Source organism: Chaetura pelagica, unplaced genomic scaffold (assembly GCF_000747805.2).
Source record: "Chaetura pelagica isolate M959 unplaced genomic scaffold, ChaPel_1.0 scaffold126, whole genome shotgun sequence".
NCBI lineage: Eukaryota > Metazoa > Chordata > Aves > Apodiformes > Apodidae > Chaetura > Chaetura pelagica.
The window spans coordinates 335,204-357,294 of NW_009953787.1; the positions used below are offsets into that span (position 1 = coordinate 335,204).

Sequence of the window (22,091 nt, forward strand, 5' to 3'; positions counted from 1 at the left end):
GGTGCGGGAGCTGCGCGGGGCCAAGTTGATCGTGCAGTTCTGTGTCGTTGTCTCAGTGCGGGGTGTTGCTGGGTTAAGCGGCCCGCTTCTCTCACTCCCTCTGCCTTCCCTCATTTTTGGTGCGTGAATTAATCTCTCAGATGGACTGATTCGCTGGGGGAAAAGTAACTTCCCCTGTGGGTAGGCCCTTCTGTCAGATGTGGCTGCAGATCCAGTTGATTTCTGCCAGATATGATCCATGCAGGTGTGGAGATGCAGAAGGGAGGAGAACAGGATTGCCCTTCCAACAGCGACTTGCTCTTAGGTTATGCCAGCGTTAATGCTGTGCTTTCCCTTGAATTTCAGACACATGAACCCAGTTAGCAGAGTTCCTGGACCCTGTTCCACGGGAGGGTGACCCACTGGGAAGCGGAATGTTAGTAACATACTGTTTGTTTTGCTGTGTAGCGGAGTGATGCGTGTGTGCTGGCTCGTGGGGAAGGAGCAATGCAGGCAGCGAGTGAAGCTGCCACACTTGGAAGCTGTGGTCATTGGGCGTGGCCCAGAGACTGGGATAACGGATAGGAAGTGTTCACGGCAGCAAGGTAAGCTCTAGCTCAAAGGCCACTTCCTACAGATAGTAGCAACCAGGCTTGTGAAAAGTGTGAGGTACAAGTACAGCCTTTATGTTTATCAATAAATATAATTCTTCTGTTTGGCTGAATTACAGTGAAGATAAGGAAACAATGTTTGGGCCTAATTCATAAGCGTGCTCTGAGGAAGGTCTAGATGAGAAATCACAGTTTGTCCTTTAAGTCTAAGCAGGGTTTCCATAGGCTTGTTCTGCAGTCACTAGTTTATGGTTTCCTTTCTCTTTGCATGATCTGTAGTGCTGCTTGATTCTTGAAGTCATCAGGCTCTATAAGCGCTTACTGAGATCTCTTGTGTCCTAACATTTCAGAAGAGACACCTAGTAACAGGAAGTTGACCTTCATAAAGTTAGGCCTTGAACCTTAATTTGAGTCCCCAGGCCTACAGTTACATTCCATTGCCTGCACCTTTTCTTTGTGTGTGGCACTTCATTTCCCCAGTCTTCCACCAACAGTTTCTTAGCATGACTTGTTATTTTAGAGATCTGCTGGGATAATATATGAAAATATCTGTGATCTATAAAATACTTGTCTTCATGTCTTCCCTTCCTTATCTTTCTTGCCTCTGGACACAGTCCTACTCGATGCCTTTTGTTGACAGAGAAGGCTGGTGAGAACAGTAAGAATGTGTGGAAGACTTCCACACATTTCACCGTTATTCTGGAGTAGTTTTGCTGACCATGGTGTGAAATACTGCCATGTGACTCAGTGTATGGGTTGGTTCTGTTTTACCTGTGTTCCTGGAAACAGAGAGTGAGGCAGAAGCATTCTTTGCATACTTTCACAGACATCAGCTTCAGGAGGTAGCCAATCATAAAACACAGGATTCTGCAAGAGGTAGTTCAGCAGAGTTATGGCCTTTTTATTTACACTGTGTTGTGATACCTCTTTTCTTTTTTTCCAGTGCAGTTAAAAGCAGACTGTAACAAGGGGTACGTCACAGTTAAGCAGGTATGTTTTTAAATGGGTATACAGTATTTGTGATACTTAGTGGGGTAATTGTTGTGCTTAAACTCCATAAATGCTGCAAGTGATGATTATGATTGGAGGATCTGAAGGGCCTGAAGCTGTTTTATGGCCAAGGAAGTGTTCCTTGGAAGGGTTTTGTCCTTTTTTGTGTGTGTACCTTAATGGAAAGACTCCACTGCTAGCCTTAGACAGCAAGACTCACAGCATCTGGGAACACTGCTGTGAATCCTTAACTTGTTCTTCCAGGTCCTGTGTTTTGGAGATTTTGGAGACTTTCCCTAAACTTGCTGACCTGCTTCCTGAGCCTTAAGCTTCTGTAGGTGAGGCAGGCCTCCATTTGAGGTCTTGTATTAAGTGATTCTTGTATTAATGGGACTAGGCAGTTTTTGTTTTGATGGCTGATAGACCCAAAGATGTGGTCGCCCCTGGGAAGGGGTGGGATGTGTCACAGCACTGAAGGCATTCTCGTGTCACTCACGGGGTGGATTTTAGCCTCCTCTCTCATACTTATGAGGACCAGTATCCCTGAGGTAAGATGAAAGGAAAATTCACTGCTTTTGGGTGCTGTGGCACATGGTGTGCATGCAGCATCAGCATGTGTGGACAGCACATTTATGTGTTCTCCCTGCTGAGGAGAAACATCTTCCATCCAAACCCCTCCAGAGTGCAGTAATTACAGGGACCCCACCACTGTCTGGTGAATCCAGCAAGGGTCTCCCTAGACAGCTCTTCACAGAGGTAAGCCTTAGCCACAGTTTGAATGCCATGTTACTGGAATCTTAGGGCCAGGAATACTTTCTGGCAGTTGGTGCTAGCATGTTTTCACTGCCTGCTTTAGAGTTGCTTCCCAGCTGATTTGTGTGCAGCACGGGGTTCCAGTGGTCAGTTGTCTGATAGCATGTTTGCCTGGGGAATGTGAAGTACACTTGAGTGAAACTGCAGAACTGTGAACTGAAGAGAACCCAGCAGGAAAAGCAGGAATCAGGCAGGTGCCTTATTGCAGTGAATACAAGTGGTGAGAGGCACAGAACCATCTTGTGAAGTAGGCAGGTAAGACACTGACAAAGCTAACGAAATGTTCTGTGACAGGTTTTATCCATCACAGGGAAGACCTGGTTTCCTAAAGCTTGTTTCGTGCATAAACATTAAGCAAAATAATTTTGCTGAAGTTAGAGACCCCTAATTTTGCTAGGGTCACCCTCATGATCAGGCAAAATCCATTCTGTCAAGCAGTCACTGTATGTTGCTCACACCACTTTCTGTTACCAGTTATGCCTGAGACAGAGGAAAATGTATTGCATTTCAACTGTCAGCTAAACTTCAGGTAGCTTCTCAGTCTTTAAAACACTGTTTTGAGGGAAAAATTGCCTAAGAGTTGTGTAGAGCTGTAAATTGAGGTAAAAATTTGACCTTGCTGTCCTCATTTTCTGCTAGAATTGAACAACAGATTTTGTTAATAACCTGAATAACAGGTTTTGTGAAAGTATAAGATGGAAAATGAAAATAAAAGCATTTTAGGGCTACTTTGCACAAGCTGAGTGGACAGAGAGCTTTAGTCTGTTTTGAAGGAATAGACATGTGGTGTCACCATATTTGAACACAGGCTTCTGTGGATCGGAGAGAGGTTATCCCATTTGCCTTGGGAAAGAAGAACAGAGGGAGGCAGGAGCTGGTCCCTGTGTAGTGGGACCAGCTCTAGGGCCAAAAGAGTATTTTTTTCCCGCTTTTTTTGTCCGGTTTTGTTTTTGCTTGCACTGGAGGAAGTGTGTTGCAAGTATTATCAGTGGGCTGAACTCCTTCACTGAAATGAGCCAGAGAAGTGTGCTCGTGTGTGTAGTTGAAGGCAGATGTGTTGATGGGACAGCATTTCCTAGAAACAGAAAACAAAATGTAGTAAAAGGGGAAACTTTATGTGAATGATTGGACTGAAATACTTTGTTAAAACTAGTGTTATTCTGTAATTGTTACTGTTAATGTAATTGTTACTAAGGCTGCTATTGCTCTAACAGTTGTGTAGCAGGTGGTTAATTCTTTAGAGCAAAGTGCAGCGTGGGTATTGCTGTAACTCTGTAGCCAGCTGCTGCAGAACTGGCAGGTCCGTGTGACATCGCAATTCTAGTTAAAATATTATTTGCTATTTTTGTTCCTTTTTCTCTCTACCAAAGATAGGAGTCAACCCAACTAGTGTTGATCTCGTGGATATTGGCAAGGATGAAGAGGTGAAAATGAAGCCAGGGCAAGTTCTGCATGTTGTGAACAAACTTTACCCCTACACAGTGCATTTTGCTGACGAGTCAGGGAAAACTGTTACAGAAGGGGAAGAGAAAATACAGACCTACAAGGTGCCACGTGAATACTCCTCTGAGGATGATGATGTAGAGTTTGTGCCCAGAAAAACAATGAAGATGGAGGTGGTGGATACCCAGGGCAGTTCTGCAAATCCCAAGCTAAGCAATATCAGTGTGTCTCCACATGAAGGAACTTCAAGCAAAAAGGCAAGTGTGTTGTTACTGGTATGACACGGCCCGGATTTAATAACCCAGGAAGGTTAGAACTGGACCCCCTTGCTTCCTAAGCTCCTGCTGGAATAGAAGAGTGTCACAACTCAGACTGGGCAGCGCAGGGAGATTAGCACTGAACCCCCTTGCTTTCTAGACTTCCTTCAGAGAGGAGCCCAGGTGTGGCTGGGCTCACAATCCTTCTCTCAGACCTGGTCTTTTCCCAGAGAGTAAATGTATCATGGTCTGAATAAAAGCTTGACCATCCAATGCCCCTTGATCAGATTAAGGTGCAGCGACACACAAGGCCTGTTTATAACAAATAACACATTTATTACAGTAGTAGGAGTTAATACTGAACAACCTAAACTAAACCACCCGCATATACATATTAAGTAAGGAAAAGGGGATGAGGAGGAAGAGGTGAGAGGAAGGGGGGGTAGAGAGAAAGAGAGGGATAAAGAGAGAGAGATAAAGAGGATAGAAGAATCACAGGGCCTGGATCCAGCGACGGTGGTCCAGCCAACGGGGGAGGGTCTGTGTCCATGGTCAGTGTAGATGAAACTCCCAAATCCCATCATTGCAGCCCCCCTATTTTATAGGCCTAGAATCTTGATTTCACAACGAGTATTTTGAGCCATACATGTGTGAGCAGCTTTAGTGGACCTCTGCCCCCTCCACCCCTCGATCATTGTTATCTCAATGGCTGTCGTTATCTTATCTATGCAGACCATTACTGCAGTTTCCATCCTTCCAGGCAGGCCTTTTGGGATGCATATGAGCAGGGGCTACAATGGGGGTTTCAATACCATTTCCAAAAGTAGGTCCGGAGGGCTGGTCCCTCACATTGTGCTTGTCCTGTTTCTCCCGGGATTGCATCCTCCATCAGCGCTTTGGTCTCTTATTTTTGTGGGTTTTGCTGGTGGAGAAGCATCTCAGGTGAAAACAGATCCCCAGAGTATTCAGAGCCATGTGAACTGCCATGTGCTGAGGCAAAGGCCTTGTTTCTGCCATCACTCAGGTCCTGAGGAACTTACCTGGGACTCATTCTGACCTCAGCTGAGGGGTGTGTGTGTGTGAAGGAGCTTGCTTGTATCAAGTGTGGATTTAATTTCTGGTTCCTGCTGCTTCAAGAAGGACCTGTCCACATAAGCTCAGTACAGCTGGAGTCACACAAAGATGTTCTGTTGGCTTTTGAGATGAAATCTACTGTGTTAGAAATAGAGCAGTGGCTTTCTCAAAGCTTGCATACAGAGAATCTAACAACATGACCCTCTGTTTTTTTAATTGCTTCTCCCCCACCCCATGCCTCTGCTGCTTTGCTTATTCCTTATGGTAGAACCATATTTACATAAAGGAATGTTACCAGCCAAAATCATTTGAGAGGGAGTTCCCATCCCTGCTGACATGGACAAAATTAGACTTCTTAGTGCATCTGGAACTATAGCAGTGCAGTTACTGGAGGAGAAGGCAAAGAAAGGAAACCCCTCAGGACAAAATTTCAGTCCTAGGTTGTTCTGTACACTCCTTGTGCAATATCAAAAAATAAGTATGTCTAAGAGTAGGGCCACACACCACAATCCCTTGTTTGTTCTGTGCAGAGCAGCACATGACAGGGCAATTAATGGAGATCCTTGTACTTCCTTTGACCCTTGTGATCTGTGAAGCAGAAGGTCATTCAGTAAAATCATCTGTCATCAATCGTAATCAAGGACTCTGCCATAACATGCAAACTGTTAAATTCAAACAGATTTGGAGCTCCCTATTGCTGAGTTTCCAACATTTGAAAGACTTTGAATCTTAATACTATCTTGTTAAAAGTTTTCAGAAGTAGCTTTGTGGGCTCAATTGGAGCAACTGTGTTTGCATACATAGAAAAGAAATAATTCAGCTGTCATTGAGCTGTTATTTTACTGTTGTATGCTAAATAAAGTATTTAATTGATTGCTTCAAACCATATGATTGGATTCTTAATTATCTTGTACGTTCTTTTTTCTTATGTGCCTTAGGAACATTTAGGACACTGGAGTCAGGGTCTAAAGACCTCCATGCAAGATCCAAAAATGCAGGTGAGAGCTGCATATTTGTACTTTACAGTAGTTCTTGTCTAACAAAGTTAAATTAACCTCCTTTCTTCCCTCTGCAGTTTCCTTTAATTATCTGATTGTAGTAGCATTAATTTGGAAGTCTGTACTATATTGCTTTTGCAAAATGTCACTATATTAATTATCTTCAAAGTCTCTATACTGTCAGATTTGGCCAACAGATTTCAAAAAGGTTTTTGGGAGAGCAGGTGAGCTGCTTTGTTTCCTCAGGGAAACCAACTAAAATGGGGGTGTGGTTTGAAGCAGTGGAAGTTCCTGTTTCACGACAGTCAGCACTGCCTGGTTTCCAAGCTTAGTGCAGTTTCCTGGTTTTGAGCAGGCTCTTTAACTGCAACACCTCAGTGCCAGCTGACAGGATGTGATCTCTGGCTCCTCCCCTCTCCGGTTTCTTTGTGCCAACAGGAATTTATCGCGTGGTTTCTTTTAACCGTCTGTGAATGCTTCAGATGCACTACTCTTTCTCTGCTTCTCTGTGACTGCCTAATGGTTTTCCTTGATTTTATTGTCTGCTGCCTGCATTTGGGAGGGTCAGACTCAAGACACAGAAAACTGTCACACTCTTTTTGTGGCTGCAACGTCCGTATTGTATTCTGAGAGTGTCCTGAGAGAATCTTCCCTATCCATATAAAGAGCTTACTTGCATTTTATTTTCAAGTCATGGCAAATTTGTAGACAGCTTCTCAAAAACAGTCTTCTTAGCTTAACTCCAAAATAGGGAGAATGCTCTTCATCAATATTCCACCGGCTGACAGAGTCAGGCATGAAGCTGGAGTCTTACCTAGCTTTGGGTGGCTGACTGCTGCATGGCCATCTTGAAATTAGAGAGCTGTTTTTCCCTTTGTACTTCTCAGTTCAAGTATGTGTTCAGGAGGGTGGATATCAGAGTTACCTGTGATACTGGTAACTCTGGAAATTGCAGAATAATTTCAGTTGGAAAAGATCTTTGGCAGTCACCCAATCTGACCACTTGCACTCACCACTTGGTGTGATTGCTGCAGCCCTTGTCCATTTGAGTTGAGATGATCTCTAAGGGCGAAGATCCCACAGCCTCATTGGACACCTTCAGATGATAATCATCCTCAGGCTGAAAATAATTTGCTTGATAACTGATCAGAAGGTCCCTATTTCTTGATTTTTTTTTAATTTTTATTTTTAATTTTTTTAATTCAAGCCTAAAGTGTTGAACTGCATAGAATTCTAAGAGAACTGGGTGCCCATTCTTCTGGAAATGCCAGCAGTTCAAATGAGTTCCTATGGAAAATTATAACCCATTTAAATGCTTGCTTACTTTTTAAATGTGAAGATTAATCTTCATTCCTTATGTGGAATTTCATATAGCACTTTCCAAGACAGTGCCTTCTTGACACAAAAGATAAGCTGGTTTTAGAAATGTTATTTGAATGTTAGAATACAAATAACTGGGACTTACTGTTTGCTCTATTACTGTGGTTCTGAATTAAAAACAGACACCATAGAACTCCTGTTTTTCTTTTCTATTAAATATTAAGTAAATGGCAATATTTCTTTCTTCTGAAAACACCTGATCCCATTCGCACTACATATGAAGACACTAATGTGAATATATAAAAAAATGACAGCAGTCTTGCTACAGAAAGAATCAGTCCTATGATTTGTGTGCTGATAAAACTAATCTTCCATCCTGTAGAGCAAGACCAATCGGCTCTGTTTATAAACACGTGGGAATAATTAGCAAAGATGACAAAAGCATTATTCATCTCTCACTAAAAGCTGCTCTGCTAAGAGATCAGAGAGACAGCACATAGTTCCTGCTTCAGAACCTGGCAGATTTTTATGGCCAGGGGCAGCTTTTTCTCCCTGTTCTTTGTGTATGTTGCTGTCGTTTCTTTTGATCAGCTGCATTGAATTGTTGCAGAAGGCAAAACAAAATGAAATCTGGGGAGGAAGGGTAGGATAAGAAACTGTTCACCTTTTTGTGAGTTATGATACAAAGTGGCACATTTAGTAACAGTAACTGAAATAGCTTGAATGTTTCTCTGTGTAACACTGGTGGAGGTGTGCAGTTCTGAGCACACTCTGTAGCAGCTCCATGACTTGTGCTTCACTTCAAAAATCAGCACAGGGTGCAGCAGCCCCGTGCATTTATATGTGCTCTATGTTGAGCACTATGCTGTCATTTTTGTTTCAGTGAATGCAAAGCTTGAACATAGTGTGACAGAAGGTGGAGTTTCCTAGACCTCACTGGTACCTGATTCCAGGTGATTTTCAAGAGAGCTCATATCCGCCTGTATCAAGAGTTAACTTTTTACTATGCAAGAATTGAAAGCTTTTTCCTTAAAGTGTATGAAGAGGCATCTTGGAACATCTCTCCATAGCTTCCTGGTGCATGTTGCAGAAGAGGGTGCATATCCTGGACCAACTTAGTTCCAGCAAAAATCCTCCTTGAAGTGGAATGTTCTGCTCCTTGATACTTTTCCCCATCTAGTAATATTTCCTGGCTTTTTTCCTAGTAGTCCCAGTTGCCCTGGGAACACATATGTTAGCTTAGGGACTTCTGCAACCACGATGAGATGTTGAGATGGGTTAAACCCCAAAAACCACTAAATATAGTGCCTATAGGAATAAGATGTGTAACTTCCAGCCAGTTAATAATCCAGTTATTTGTTTTACAAGGTTTACAAGGATGAAAAGACTGTAGTAATCAAGGATAAATATCCCAAAGCACGTTACCACTGGCTTATCTTACCATGGGACCCCATTTCAAGCCTGAAGTCAGTCACGAGGGACCATCTTGAACTCCTGGAACATATGCATGCAGTTGGGCAAAAAATGATCAAACAGTGCCCGGACAGAGGGAGTCTGGAGTTCAGACTGGGTTACCATGCTATCCCCAGTATGAGGTAAGACCTAGACAAGTCTTCAGGTGGAGACCTTGTTCTTGTAGTTATACAGATTTGGGGCTAAATTTGTAATGTGATCTGGCGTTGCTAAAGAACTAATTCTCCTAAACAGTACAATCTGTTTGGCATCCAAGTCCTTTAGGTGCAGCTGTGCACAAATATGCTGATGGGCTATGCAGTTGTCTTGGGTCTGGTGGGATCTGCCTGTTGGGTTCCCCTAGCAGACATCTGTAGCTGTGGATGGAGGGAGCCATGATCCCACCCCAGTGACAGAGGCAGTGCTGCCAGGCCCACGTTCTAGGGCATCCCTCTTCCTGAGGTGGGTATTCCTGATCTAGGATCAGAGGGTAACTCTTACGCCTATCAAGTCCTGCCCGATTCTGAGCAAGAATTTGAGTCTTGTGTGTAAGCAAGTCCAGATCTTAACTGGCAATGCCTTGACAGTATTGCAGTTGGTGTTCCCAAGTTGTTTTCCTGTTCTTCAGTAAAGCTTTGTGTCACTGATCAAATCCCATCCAGGTACTTCACAAGTTTAAACCTTTGGTTTAATTAAAACCACTGCCTCTGCCTTTTTTGGAAATGAGCTGGAGTGTAGACTGTAGTTAGGGACCAATGGAAGATGCAGACTAGTGACTGTGACTGCTTACATGAGACACTTGGCATGAGACTGTGTTTCTAGAATACACCAGGTTTCTTCTGACACAGGACTATGTGTCAAACATGGTAAGATTGACCCATAAGGCTGGCATGCCAACTTCTGAATCAGGTTTGCAACTGATACTACTGCAAAATGGATGTGAGGGTGATCTGGCTGCGACATCTGTCACCATTGATCGCCAGGGTTGATTTGGCTGATCTGGCTGGCTAGGCGGGTGTCCCCTTCCTCCCTCACCGCTCCATGTGCGTCCCTCCCGAAGCTGCGCGCTCGGTCGAAGAGGACGACCTTCCCCGATAGAGACGTACCGTTCATCGGTCAAGGGTATACGGTAGCTGCGCTCCCCTGCTAGAACCTCCAAAAGAACTTCAAGCAAGAACTTCTTTTATCTGCATGTTTTGTTTCAGTCAGCTACATTTGCATGTCATCAGCCAGGATTTTGATTCTCCGGCCCTGAAAACCAAGAAGCACTGGAACTCATTTACTACAGACTACTTCTTAAACTCTCAAGGTATGTATTTCATAACATATAATCCTACTTATGGGTTCTACCTTTAGGCTTTTTTTTCCAAACAAATGTGTAAGCCACAAATTCTGTTGTAGTAAGTTAAAGGTTTTGTGGAATTGTGAGTCAGGAATTGTGGAATAGCACTAAGTAAAAGTTAACTGAATGTTATGAGTGGGTTAAATGAGAATGCAGTGATGATAGGCTCTGCATGCAAAGCAGTGTGCAGAGTTCTGGCAGTGTCATGTGTAAGATGATGTTACACAGTCCCAATACCTCTGGTCTCTTTATTTTCAGATGTGATAGAGATGGTAAGAAGCAAGGGAAAAGTGATGGTGAAAGATCACATCTCTGAACTTCTGAAGCAGCCCCTCAGATGCCATTGTTGCAAACAACAGCTATCCACTATCCCACAGTTAAAAGAACATCTCAGGAAACACTGGACAAAATGATTTTGCAAAATACATTGGACAGAATGATTTTGCAAAATACCATCTTACAATCTGTCTTCAGACTTCAGGCTAAAGCAAAGAACTCACAATGTTAATTTTTGTTAAAAGGAGTGACAATTGCAATATGGGAAAAAGTGGCCTGGAAACAGCAGCATACTACCCTTGTAATGACTTAAGAGAAAAAAACCCTTCAAAACTATAAAGTGACTTCTGAAATTGAAGGTGTGTTTGTAGTTTTTTTGTAGCTACAACATCCCCACCCTGCTGTGCCACAGCATGGCTTGAAGATGTCAGTGCTGCTGAACTTCGCAGCTGTGGAGCAGGCACTGCCCCTTGACAGTGTAAGTCATGGCTCAGGCTGTAAGAGGGACTCTAAGATAGCCTCTCCCATGTACAAGGATGGATTTAATAATGTGCATATAAAAATCCATGTATAATGTGCAATGACCAGCTTTGTTGCTCCTGAGAGTAATAAACTATCAAGGTTTGCAGTTGCTTGCCTGCATATTAGCAGGTGGTAGAGAAATCGCGTGGTTTAATGCTGCCCTGTTTCTCCACATGGGGATTTTGCTGAGCCTCTTTCATCTAATCGTCATCAAGACGTGCACTCCCAGATAGGGCAGCAGTAATAGAAACCTGTTCCTGGGTCCAGAACTGGTTTCTAGGATTCAATTTCACTACAAGCCTGGCTTCAACTTGTTAAGTAAGAGGTCTTCTGGGTGGAATGGCTTTCAAGTAAAAGAGCACACAGAGCTTTTGGTATGTGGGGAAGATGCTGTTTGTAATTCTTGGTAACACACTCTGTGAGGAGTGTGTGTCCTCTTCCACACCGTGCAGCAGCGTGTTACCACACAGCTGCTGCAGGAAAAGAGTAAAGACATTCCTGTAATGGAGCATGGGACAGTAAGGGTAATGGGTTGGCCGTGGCCTGTTTTATCCTACTTCGTGGGTTTTGAGGGAGGTGAATCTTTTTTATATCCCAAAGGTGCATGTGTGCCATCTCAGCAGCAGTGCTCTGTGAGAAGAGTAAACCACAACAAATGCTTTATTAAGAGCTCAGTACTTAGATGCTAACAGGGGGCAACGTGAAGTTACTGACTCACAATGACTACTCCTGTAACTGGTGAATGGATCAAACTAAGATTTAGTAATTCATAAAAGAAAAGGAGAAGAAAGGAAGGAAAGACAGACGAGAAGATAGGACATGTATCAGCACCCTTAGTTCCAGGGAGGTCTTTTGCAAAGTGTTCTCTGGCTCTGCCAGCCTCAAGCCTCAGGTCCTGGTGTGTGGGCGATGGGTCGACAGGCTTGTGGCGCCTTCACCGCTCTTAGAATGTCCTGTTCCCCAGAGCAGCCCTTGGGGCTGCAACATACAGTTGAGCTTCTGCACTTCCAGAGAGTTCTGGAATGGGGCTGGGGTGTGGCTTCTTCCAAGGTGAGCCCTGGTGGTCAGCACATATGCAGAGCAGCTGCTGGAAATCAACTAGGGGAGGCAAGCCAGAGAGGAGCAGGGGAAGCCTGCCATCCTGCCTGCACTGTTCATGCTTGCCTACCACAGGACTCAGTGCTGAGTTGTTTGAGACACAAGGAATGTTCCACAAACCCTTGCAGGTCAGTCTCTGACATGGCCTAATTTCTGACACTGGTCACACTTTAGTTTTTGCTGACATTAGTACTATGCCTTAATTTAGATGACAAAACTAAAAAAAGATAAACCATCACAAAAGCCAGTCTAGGGATTCACTGTTGACACAGTCCAACTACAGCTTCACTTGGTCCCAGGGCTGACGCAGTGCTAATGCTTAGCAATAGGAACAATTCTGGACCAAGAACAGTTGCAAATGTTGAACTGTGGCCTCCCTCACATGGCAAACACAGGCCAGAAAGGAAAGCCACACTGCTTCACAGGTAAATGCACTGCTTACACCCCACAGCCCAGGGGTGGGTGTCATGTTTTTTAGTGCCTCTCAGGGCAGGTTTAAGTGAAGAACAAACACCTGAAATGTCTATATACACATCGTGTGCAGCTGTCTAAATGACAGTTGCCACACACTGACATGCAGAGCACTCTTGAGAGCACATGCAAGGCACACCTTCTAAGGAGCAAGCCTATGTATGATGTCATAAGTCAGTGACTTCAGTAAATCTACTGCCACCAGGGCTCCAGGCATACACTTGCTGCTGGTCCTGACCCCAGGCGGAGCAGTGGCAGGGCAATGCCACCAAGAAGCATGCCCAGCTGTATGAAGTCACAGCCGTGACTTCCAGCAGCAGCAGACACAAGCTGTTTTAAGCCCCTAAGGGACAGCCACAGGACCAAGGATAGCCTCAAGAATATAAAGAAAATGAAAGCAGTAGTCATAGACATTGGCACAGGTACCTTCAAATGTGGCTTTGCAGGGGAGACACAGCCTTCCTACATTGTTTCACCTACAGCTAGTACGCCCATGCAGGACACTGAAAGTCATCAAGAAACCTTTGTTGGACAAGAGCTTCAGAATACCAGCACAGACTTAACACTTACCAACCCAGTAAGACGTGGCATAGTGGTGGACTGGAATTGTGTCCAAGATACTTTGGAGTTTATTTTCCAGACAGAGATGAGGATTCAGACAGATGACCATGCTGTTCTGGTGTCAGTGCCTCCCCTGCGTTCCATCACTGACAAGGAGAAATATGCTGAGGTGATCTTTGAAAGATTCCATGTTCCTGCCATCCACCTTGCTTATCAGCCCCATTTATCCATGTATTCTTATGGAAAAACCTCAGCTCTTGTGGTAGAAAGTGGCCATGGTGTTTCACATGTGGTTCCCATCGATGAAGGTTACATTAGTTACAGCGTCATTAGGAGGGCAGATTATGCTGGCTTGGACATCACACGTTGTCTCATGGAGTCACTAAATGAGTCTGGAAACATGTTCACAGAGCATGAGCTAAACATCATACAAGATCTCAAAGAGAAATGTTGTTACACTTCTCTGGACCTTGAACAGGACTTGAGTTTGCCACTTGAGAAACAACAAATGGATTATGAGCTGCCAGATGGACGCCTTCTCACTGTAGGCAAGGAGAGATTTCTTTGTGCTGAAACGCTCTTCAGACCCACCTTATTTGGCTCAGAGCAGCCAGGGCTTTTGGAGCTGATAGTCAGCAGTCTCAAAAAATGTGATGCCTACCTCAACAAAAAAATGATGGCGAATATCCTGCTGTGTGGGGGCAGCACCATGATGAAAGGCTTTGCTGATCGCTTCCAGATGGAACTGGCTAGGTTGTTCCCCAGTGACAACATCACCACAACTGTGTCCCCTCAGAGGAAGTCTTCTGTCTGGATTGGTGGATCTATTCTGGCCTCACTCAACTCTTCCCAGGATCTCTGGGTTAACAGGAGTGAATACGAAGAACATGGTCCTTCCTGCATTTTTAAAAAGTGCTTCTGAGGAAGACACTGCGTATCACACAAAGACCAATTTGACAAAATATACGTGTCAATTCAAGAGCAGCTCCCACCCTTAGCTGCAGGAAGCTGTATTTGATACTGCTTTTCTGATATTGCATGCCTGAAATAGCTTTTTTATTTTGTATTTTATGAAGCTAAACAGCAGAGAGATGACAAACCTCTACTCTCGTGAATTAGGCTTCTGCCTGGCCATATCTTCTCAGAAATACAGTTATTTTTAAAGTCCCACGTTTCTGCATTAGTGGCTTACTTCAGTTCCTGTTAACTGCATCTGCTTGTAAAAGCCTCCACAGAACTCACTAGAACAAATTCAACATGTCTGTAAAGACAGCAGCTAAGGCAGAATGTATTTCAAGATGACATGCATCACTAGGAAAGCAAAAAAGTATCCTAGCAGAAATCCAGTGAAAGCAGACTCCTGGCTGCTGCTGGAAAGAAGCTGAGGTTCAGCAACTGCAGAATAGGGAAGCAGGAAGCCAGACATCCCCAATGGCAGCTCAGGGCACAAGGTGTTGTTTCCAGGTCTACTGCTCCTTAGTCAAAGTTCACACAGGAGGGAGAAGTTTACCTAGATGGCAAATTTAAAATTATTTTGCCTTGATGGGAGAACACAGCTAAGATCAGAGAGTCTTCAGCTTTGGCCATCACCATGATGGAAAGAAACCCTATGTTAAAGGAACTGCTGTGTTTAAGCACAAGTGTGTACCCTTAGTGAGGTGGCAGTAGTTTAACCTCTTCTTGGGTTCTCTGAAGAGGGAACCTCTATACAATAGATTAGGCTGCACAAGAGCTCAGCATTGCCTACCATCAGATTTAGGAATGTCAGGAATTAGGAGTGTCAGTGTTGCATTACCACTGCAGAGCCAGAGCAATTCAATTGCAGAGCATGCCCTGGAGATGATCCCAGATTCCCTCATGACTATTTTCTCCAGATCTGGAAAGTGGCTGCTGTATTTCATCTTGGACTATGTTCTGCTACTATGTTGAAGACCTAGATCTAGTAAAACATTACAGCCATGTGCAGCCTTTCATGTGTTTTGCCATGTCAAGGCTTTACTCTTGGAGAATCTCCTTCCAGTGTGGCCACAGTTCTTGACAAAAGGCTTAAGCCATCCCCACACCACCCAGAACAGGCCACATAATTCAGAACAGCTGGAATAAGACCACTCCAATGCTTCGTGCAACACCAACAAGGGTTTGTTTTACCACTCCACTCCAACAACCCCAAGGCATCCCAGTACATACAGAGCAAGCCTCCATGGCCATCCCAGCATGATGGGAGTTCTGGCTTCACAAGAACAATGATCTGCAGCACTAGACATGTACTAATGCCGTGCAGTAGGAACACAGCCCATTGCTGTGTCAAGATATCTCCAACAGACAGGAGTGCCTTGTTTGTGAGGGCATTTCTACACAGTATGTACTAACTGGAATGGCTTCCACTGAACACAGCAGCTGCCAGGCCAAACTGAGGGAGTGGTGGGCTGCTACTGCTGACAGGGTTTTCAGCCTCACTTGCAGAGCTTGTTCCCCTCCTCTGCTCCCAGGACTGCTGCTCTTACTTCTCCAGTCAGATCACTGAAGTATTCTGTGGAAAACCTAATTCTCAGATAGCAGGTTAGATCAGTTTCCAGCTGAAACAGTTCTGCATGATCAGGGTACAGCTGCTGATCTGCCAGTGCCATAGAGTAGCATGTACAGATAGCTGATCTTTAAACTCAGGGTAGTACATAACCCAGCAGTGTATGACACAACACCCACCCTCTGCTGCCCACCTGCTTTTATTCATGTTTTCCTCTACCCAAAATCTCCCTAGTGGGAACAGGCACACACTCAGGACAGTAATGGCTGCTGGTACTGCAGACTTCATTCTGATGGAACCAAAGCTATTCTGATGAAAAATCTGGTGTTACAAAGATGCAGCTTCAACAAAGAGAACACAACTCATTTCTTTAGCAACTATGATATGCTGTTGGTACAGACTTACTGGTGAGATCTCTAAAACAGGTTGAAAAGCTTAAAATGTGACCTGTCATCATAGGAGGGATGTGAACGTATCATCCATGGGAGGAAGTAACGGCAGAGGAAACAGCTCATGCAGCACTGTTGGGGTTGCAGCATCAAGAAGGGAGGGAAGAGGCAGGAGATGTGGGATTCAGCCAGTGATGTTCAGAGCTGCACACTGTGTTACTCCCCAGCCTCATAAACCTTCTCTGCAGTGGGACCTGAGTGGCTGTCCCCAGTAGCATGACACCATACAGGTCACAGTCACAGCTGCATCAGGTGGAGGGACCCTTCACTTGCATACCCCTGAGAACACTGAACCAGAAATGCCAGGACAACAATGGTTTCTGTAAAGATGTAATAAAGTTACATGAAAAGTTACAGTTTGGAGTCCACTGGGGTTCCTTGGCTTTTAGTTATTGGAGAAGATGCAGTTTCCACTGTAGATTTTTATTGAGTTTTGGTGGAATAACTAATTCTGGATCTGAAAGGCAAAGAGACAAGTGTTAGAACAAAGGGTAACAGCAATACAGTTTCTTCAGCTGTTAGCTACTTCGTTTGCTTTTCTTTGTATCAAAGGACACTGAGAAGTCTCTGTCACATAGCATTTCCCTGTAGTGACTGATCACCACCCTGCACAAGAGTGTACCCATCAGAAGTGGGGTAGATCAAGTCCCCTCTAAGTGCTACCATTCAGAATGAGGAGGCAACAATGGCAGAAAGCAAAATTCTGCTCATTCACCAATAGCTGGGATATCACACACAATAGCCAGCTGACTCTGGCAAGTGTGAATAAGAGGCACAAGGTTTCCTCTGAAGCCAGCTGTGGCTGGAGTGGCAACAGGCAGATCACATCTAAAGGCTTTTTAGAGGTTTTCTCCAGGCAACTGTAGCACTAGCAGGGGAAGGGACAGCAGGACTAGTGGGGAAGAGGGAAAACAGAGGGGAGATGGAATCAGCCCTTGCTAAGTCTCTCAGTCCTAAGTTTGTACCAGCTGAAAGGACTTCAGGCATCATGACAGACTGTAACCTGGCCTGGCTGCCAAAGCCAGATAAAAAAATTCAGTGGGCAAGTTACAAGTAGAACCAATGTATTCCCTAAGAAATCAGCACAGGACTTCAGAATAAGTAAAACCTTATTAAGAAGGCTGATCACTCCCCAGAAGATGCAAGGATACACTATAAAGAAAAGCAACAAACTCCTACAACTGAAGAAATGCCACAACTGTTGGCAGGTAGCAATGCTCAAAGATCCTGAAAGCCCACTGACCTCACTGGAATTTCACACCCACACCTCACTCAAGAGCCTCAACGAACCTTGTACAACAGGAGTCATCATCCTCTTCTGTTGATAGGCAGCCATAATGCTGTTAGCAGTTGAATTGGGTCCCAGGACCTGTATGAAGAAGCAATACTCACGTTCCAACCTGCACAAAGCAAGGCTAAGAGCAGGGATACCTACACAGAAAACTCTGCTGTTAGTCTCCAAAAGCAAAAGCAGGAGCAGAAAAAAGTGACTTGGGATATGGAATCAAAGCCCAGATATGTCTCAGAAAACTTAACAAAGAGACAGAAATAAGTATTTTGGACAGCTTCTCAGGACACACAACCCTTATCCCAGCACCTACTCCTTTACAGCACTGCAAATGTCATGACTTGGCAGGACTACTTTCATTTATACTGCCAGCAATATTTAAAGTTCATTTGAAAGTTTCAGCTTCTTATCACATGGGACAATTTTAATCTGTCCCTAGAGTCTTGCTAATCAGTACTTAGGGAGAAGATACTAGGGAATATCTTGTGTTCACCACAAACACTCAAAAACTACCTATGAGAAATAAAGGCTTTGGGAGGGAACAAAACACAGTCCTCAAGATTTCCACATACTGTGTTAAGCTGAAGCTTAGAAGCCTGACATAACCCTTCTTTTTGCATTGTACTCCATAGGATATACTGGTTTGGACTAAACTGACCAGTCTGGTAGTTTTTCACTTCACAACACCATAAAAGCTATGCTAACTGTTCAACCATCAGAATGAGGTAACACAAGCCTCACGAGACCTCATCATGTCTAGCATGGCATTCAGTGCAAGGGATATGTCAGGCTATGCCTGTTGTACACATCTAGAGTGTTCTGACTTGCTGGTACTGCACAGAATATCTTTGGCCTCTACAGAAAAAAAGCAGATGTGGAAAGCCAGGGAAGGACTCCAGACGCCTTGCTGGAGAATGCAAAATACTGCTGAATACTTGGTATGGTATAGCAGGCATGACAGGGATTGCAGATGAACACAGACCGGGTTGACAGAACTCTGCTGCAGGTCTAGAGTCCAGATTTCTGGGATTGAGGTCTCCATCAACTGCAAAACCTCTTCTAGGACTTGCTGCAGTGCCCCAGCTGGCTCATCATATCCAAACAGCACAAGCTGCTTCAGAAGAATGTGTATGTCTCCTGCAGGAGGAAAGAAAAGCACACAGCAATAGCAATCAACATGGGTATGCTAAATAAACACCTGTATTTCTCTGGTATCACGGCACAGGAAGGTGAGCAGTGAATCAGAACTGGTTCAGTCCCTACTCAGCTCCTACGGTTCCTGAGTATAAACATGAGACAAATCTGTCACAGCACTGGCAAGACCTCATTTCTCTTGCTCTCAAACTTCAAATGTGGAGAGCTCACACTATTAGATGTTCTTCCAGGCACAGAGGCAGACGAACTGAATCAAGGTGATGCGCCAGGCAGCTCCTCTCTCCACCATACCAATTAAGAAAAAGAGAGGGCATATTGCCTCAGCTGTCCTCACAAGCTGCAGAGTGGATCAAGTGTCCTACCCTTCACAGTCTCAACAGCACGAATATTTTCTCCCAGGGCTTCCAGAAGGGCTATATCTTCAAAAGGACTCCCCTCCTTCAAGCTGTACCTCTTGCGCTCTGCCTTGCGCCGGTTCTTTGAAGACCGCCTGAAAACGAGGATGCTTAATTATAACGTGCAAAACAGGATTAGGTATAGCAGGGCTTAAGTGTGAAGGAACATCAACAGCATGCATGAAACTTGTTACTCAAGTCGTTACTCTCTCTGGTGAGAGCAGACTGTATATAAGCTTATGTTTCCAATGCCACTCAAGCAATACCCTTTGTGCTCTGAAATACAAGTCAGTATTTGGGCTGTTTCTGTAACACAAAAAGGACTGCCCTTTGTTCCAGCAAGTTTAAAGTATTGCTCTAAGCACAAAGTAGGGTAAATTGTTTGGCAGTGATCACTAGCAGGGCAAAGCTGAGCTCTACTTAGAACAGTTTGGTGCCAGTGTCTGTGCTTGCTTGTGCACATTTCCATTTCTGCTGTCCCACAGGCTGTGCACCAACACAGCTCAGCTCCGGCCCAGCTACTTCTAATTGCAGGCCAGTACTAGTTGCACCATGTCACCAAACGGTCAGCACACTCTGACACAGGTATGCTGAATACTAAGGTTGCATTCTCTTCCTCTTTTCATCCAAGCCACAGAAAGCGCCATAAAAAGTGCATGCTTCTTCTACAACAGTGTTTTTCCACATTCAGAAGTAGTCCCACACACTACACCAGCCTCTAATACACCCCTCCCCACACACACTGCAGCTCACAGTCTTAAGGGCACCCAAAAGCAACACGGATTCTTGCTGTGGGAAGATGTTGGTACGAAATTTAATAGCAACCCCCACCCATCTAGTGCAAAACCTAAGACAAAGAGGACAAGCCATGTGCAGAAGCTGTTCATGTTTGAGGAACTCCACCCATATTCCATGTCAAGCGTCCCCTCCCCCCCTACCCCACTCCCCAAGCATTCTGGCAGCATGCCCAATCACCACAGAGCCAGCTCCTGCCAAGCCTGTGTTCACAGCTCCTCTACTGGGCACTCAGTTCCTGTTGCAATAGTAGCTTCTGGCATTTTCTGTTCGAGTTAAAATAACCACGAAAAGCCTGTAATTAAAGCAGCTTCAAGGCAGGAACAGCTGTGAGGCGGAGCATGCCAAGCATAAGCAAGCTGCCCTCTCAAATGCTGATGCCAGCGCAGCCACTGCCTAGTTTGGAGGCAGATACCTACGCTGATATTCTTGAATTGCTGTGTGAATATTTGCTGCTCAAGTCACTGGCTGTAACAACACTGCTGGTTTCAGAGAAAAGGTCCGATTCTGGGAAATTTGGCATTTCATAATCTGCAAAACATGTTAAAAACTGTCACAGCATAGAAAATGGTCACAGCTATTCCAGGCTTTCTCTCTGGGTCACCTATATAGCTTGCTGGAGAAGCAGCTTGGGCAGATTCATTCTACCTGCTGTTGTTTCAGAACCTTACAGCTCTCAACCCCACTCAGCCAGCACAAAAGAACAAACAGCACCTGTGAGAACACTGCTCCTCTGTCCTGGTGGAGATTGTGATACTAAAAAGCATTTGCAGTACAGCAAATCTGGAGCAGAACAAGGCATTCTGCTTTCAGAAAACTTCCCTGAGCCTGTGTGAGCTGGCAGATCAGCCTGGTAGAGTACTCAGCATGCTGAGCACTGCCTGACCCAGCCAGGCTGGTACTGTGGAAATAATGCTGCGTCATTCTGAAGAGCTTTCAGGTGTATTTTCATCCCATGAAAGCTGTGACACAGATAGCACTGAAAGTAAAGCTCTCTTTCCAGAACAAGCAAGGTCAAACAATCACAGTCCAAGTATGCTGTGAGAGGAGGGTAAGAATGCTGTTCTCCTGTGGTAGAATACATTGGTTCAATACCAACCCTGCAGGCTCTCACACGCCTTCTCCTTCAGCTCTCGGACCACTTGCAGGCGACTCTTATGGCGAAGAAATGCTGTTTTCTGATTATCTAGAAAGATCAGCTGACTTCTCTGAGCTGCTCAGTAAGAAAATCAAGAGCATGAATATTGGTGCAAGAGAGCAAGAAAAGCATTTTTTACACAAGAAATTTGAAGGAGCAGTCCTTCATAAGTCAGGTGCAAAGCACACAAAAAACCCACAAAGCACACAAATTGAAAGAAATTCAAAACTTGCAATACATGAGACCAAGAAGCAAGATGCACCTGGATGGGGAGTAAATTAACCTGCCAGACAAACATTTTTTAGAACAAGGGTCTGTTTATGATGAAGAGGAGCAGAAAACTCTGTGGCCAAATCTCTTGACATTAGTTAGGTTTGAATTATAGAAAAAAATCCCTCAACTCACAAAGCCTACTGCCCATAGCATGAAAAGGAAAAACAACCAATAGTAACCAACCATCCATCCTGGATGTAAAGGAGAATACAGTTATCAAAGCAAATAATATTTTTCAAAAACTTCTCATATAAGCTTATAGGACATTTTCTTAGCCCATAGATCTGCTGTCACATTTACACCGGAACAAGGACTGCCCTGCTTGTTCATGTACACACAGACACAGACCACCCCTTTGCAGTCTGTGACTGTGAGGTCTAGAAAAGCTCAAAGGGAGCTTCATTAAGCTAAAAGAGCCCATGACTCTGCAGGACTCCAAGCTGCATTAAGCAGAGGCAAATGCAGCTACATGAGCAGCAATAGTTAGGCAGAATCAAAGCACCCTTCCATGCAGCTTCCAGTACTGGAGTGCTGTGACTTCCCACAGACCCAATAAAGACTTCAACCTCTACAGCAGAAAGAAGTCTTGGATTCTTGCACAGATTCACCTTCCAGAACAGCAGGTTTGAAGTTGGTCTCCAAGATATCCAGTCTATCATACTTGTGAATCTGGATCAGAGAAAGGAAACACGGCACTATTTAAGAACCTAACCAGTTTCAATCCTTCTGTGCTTGCACTCTAAATTAATATTTCCACTCTGGCTCTTGTGCTCTGAAAAATCTTACCAGTCTTAAAGCCTCTTCCCAGAGAGCCCCTTCTAAGAGCAAGAGAACAGCCTCTTCATAGTCCTAAAGGAAAGAAAAAAC

At 44.4% G+C, this 22,091-nt stretch overlaps 3 protein-coding genes across 4 annotated transcripts in view; 2 read left to right on the forward strand and 1 right to left on the reverse strand.

Annotated features, from left to right (window-relative positions):
- Nucleotides 1–454: 454 nt before the first annotated feature.
- Nucleotides 455–10,692, forward strand: APTX (aprataxin). Of its 2 annotated transcripts, none has more exons than XM_010001004.1 (7): nt 455–584; nt 1,534–1,580; nt 3,764–4,093; nt 6,106–6,165; nt 8,854–9,080; nt 10,143–10,246; nt 10,538–10,692. In XM_010001004.1, the coding sequence occupies exons 1-7, from the start codon at nt 455–457 to the stop codon at nt 10,690–10,692; spliced, it is 1,053 nt and encodes a 350-aa protein (XP_009999306.1). The 2 variants fall into 2 exon arrangements, with proteins under 2 accessions (XP_009999306.1, XP_009999308.1); XM_010001006.1 differs by having other exon boundaries at nt 3,764–3,850.
- A 2,447-nt stretch (nt 10,693–13,139) lies between these two features.
- Nucleotides 13,140–14,129, forward strand: LOC104391692 (actin-like protein 7B). Its single transcript, XM_010001020.1, has one exon. The coding sequence runs from the start codon at nt 13,140–13,142 to the stop codon at nt 14,127–14,129; it is 990 nt and encodes a 329-aa protein (XP_009999322.1).
- A 2,359-nt stretch (nt 14,130–16,488) lies between these two features.
- IKBKAP (inhibitor of kappa light polypeptide gene enhancer in B-cells, kinase complex-associated protein) overlaps nt 16,489–22,091 on the reverse strand; it is a 31,626-nt gene continuing 26,023 nt past the window's right edge. The window contains exons 29-36 of the mRNA XM_010001021.1: nt 22,011–22,073; nt 21,833–21,893; nt 20,913–21,026; nt 20,233–20,344; nt 18,986–19,113; nt 18,451–18,605; nt 17,471–17,549; nt 16,489–16,637 (exon numbers count right to left, since the gene is read on the reverse strand). Coding sequence (XP_009999323.1) covers nt 16,570–16,637; nt 17,471–17,549; nt 18,451–18,605; nt 18,986–19,113; nt 20,233–20,344; nt 20,913–21,026; nt 21,833–21,893; nt 22,011–22,073 — 780 coding nt within the window. The 3' untranslated portion in view covers nt 16,489–16,569. The remainder of the gene's footprint in view (nt 16,638–17,470; nt 17,550–18,450; nt 18,606–18,985; nt 19,114–20,232; nt 20,345–20,912; nt 21,027–21,832; nt 21,894–22,010; nt 22,074–22,091) is intronic.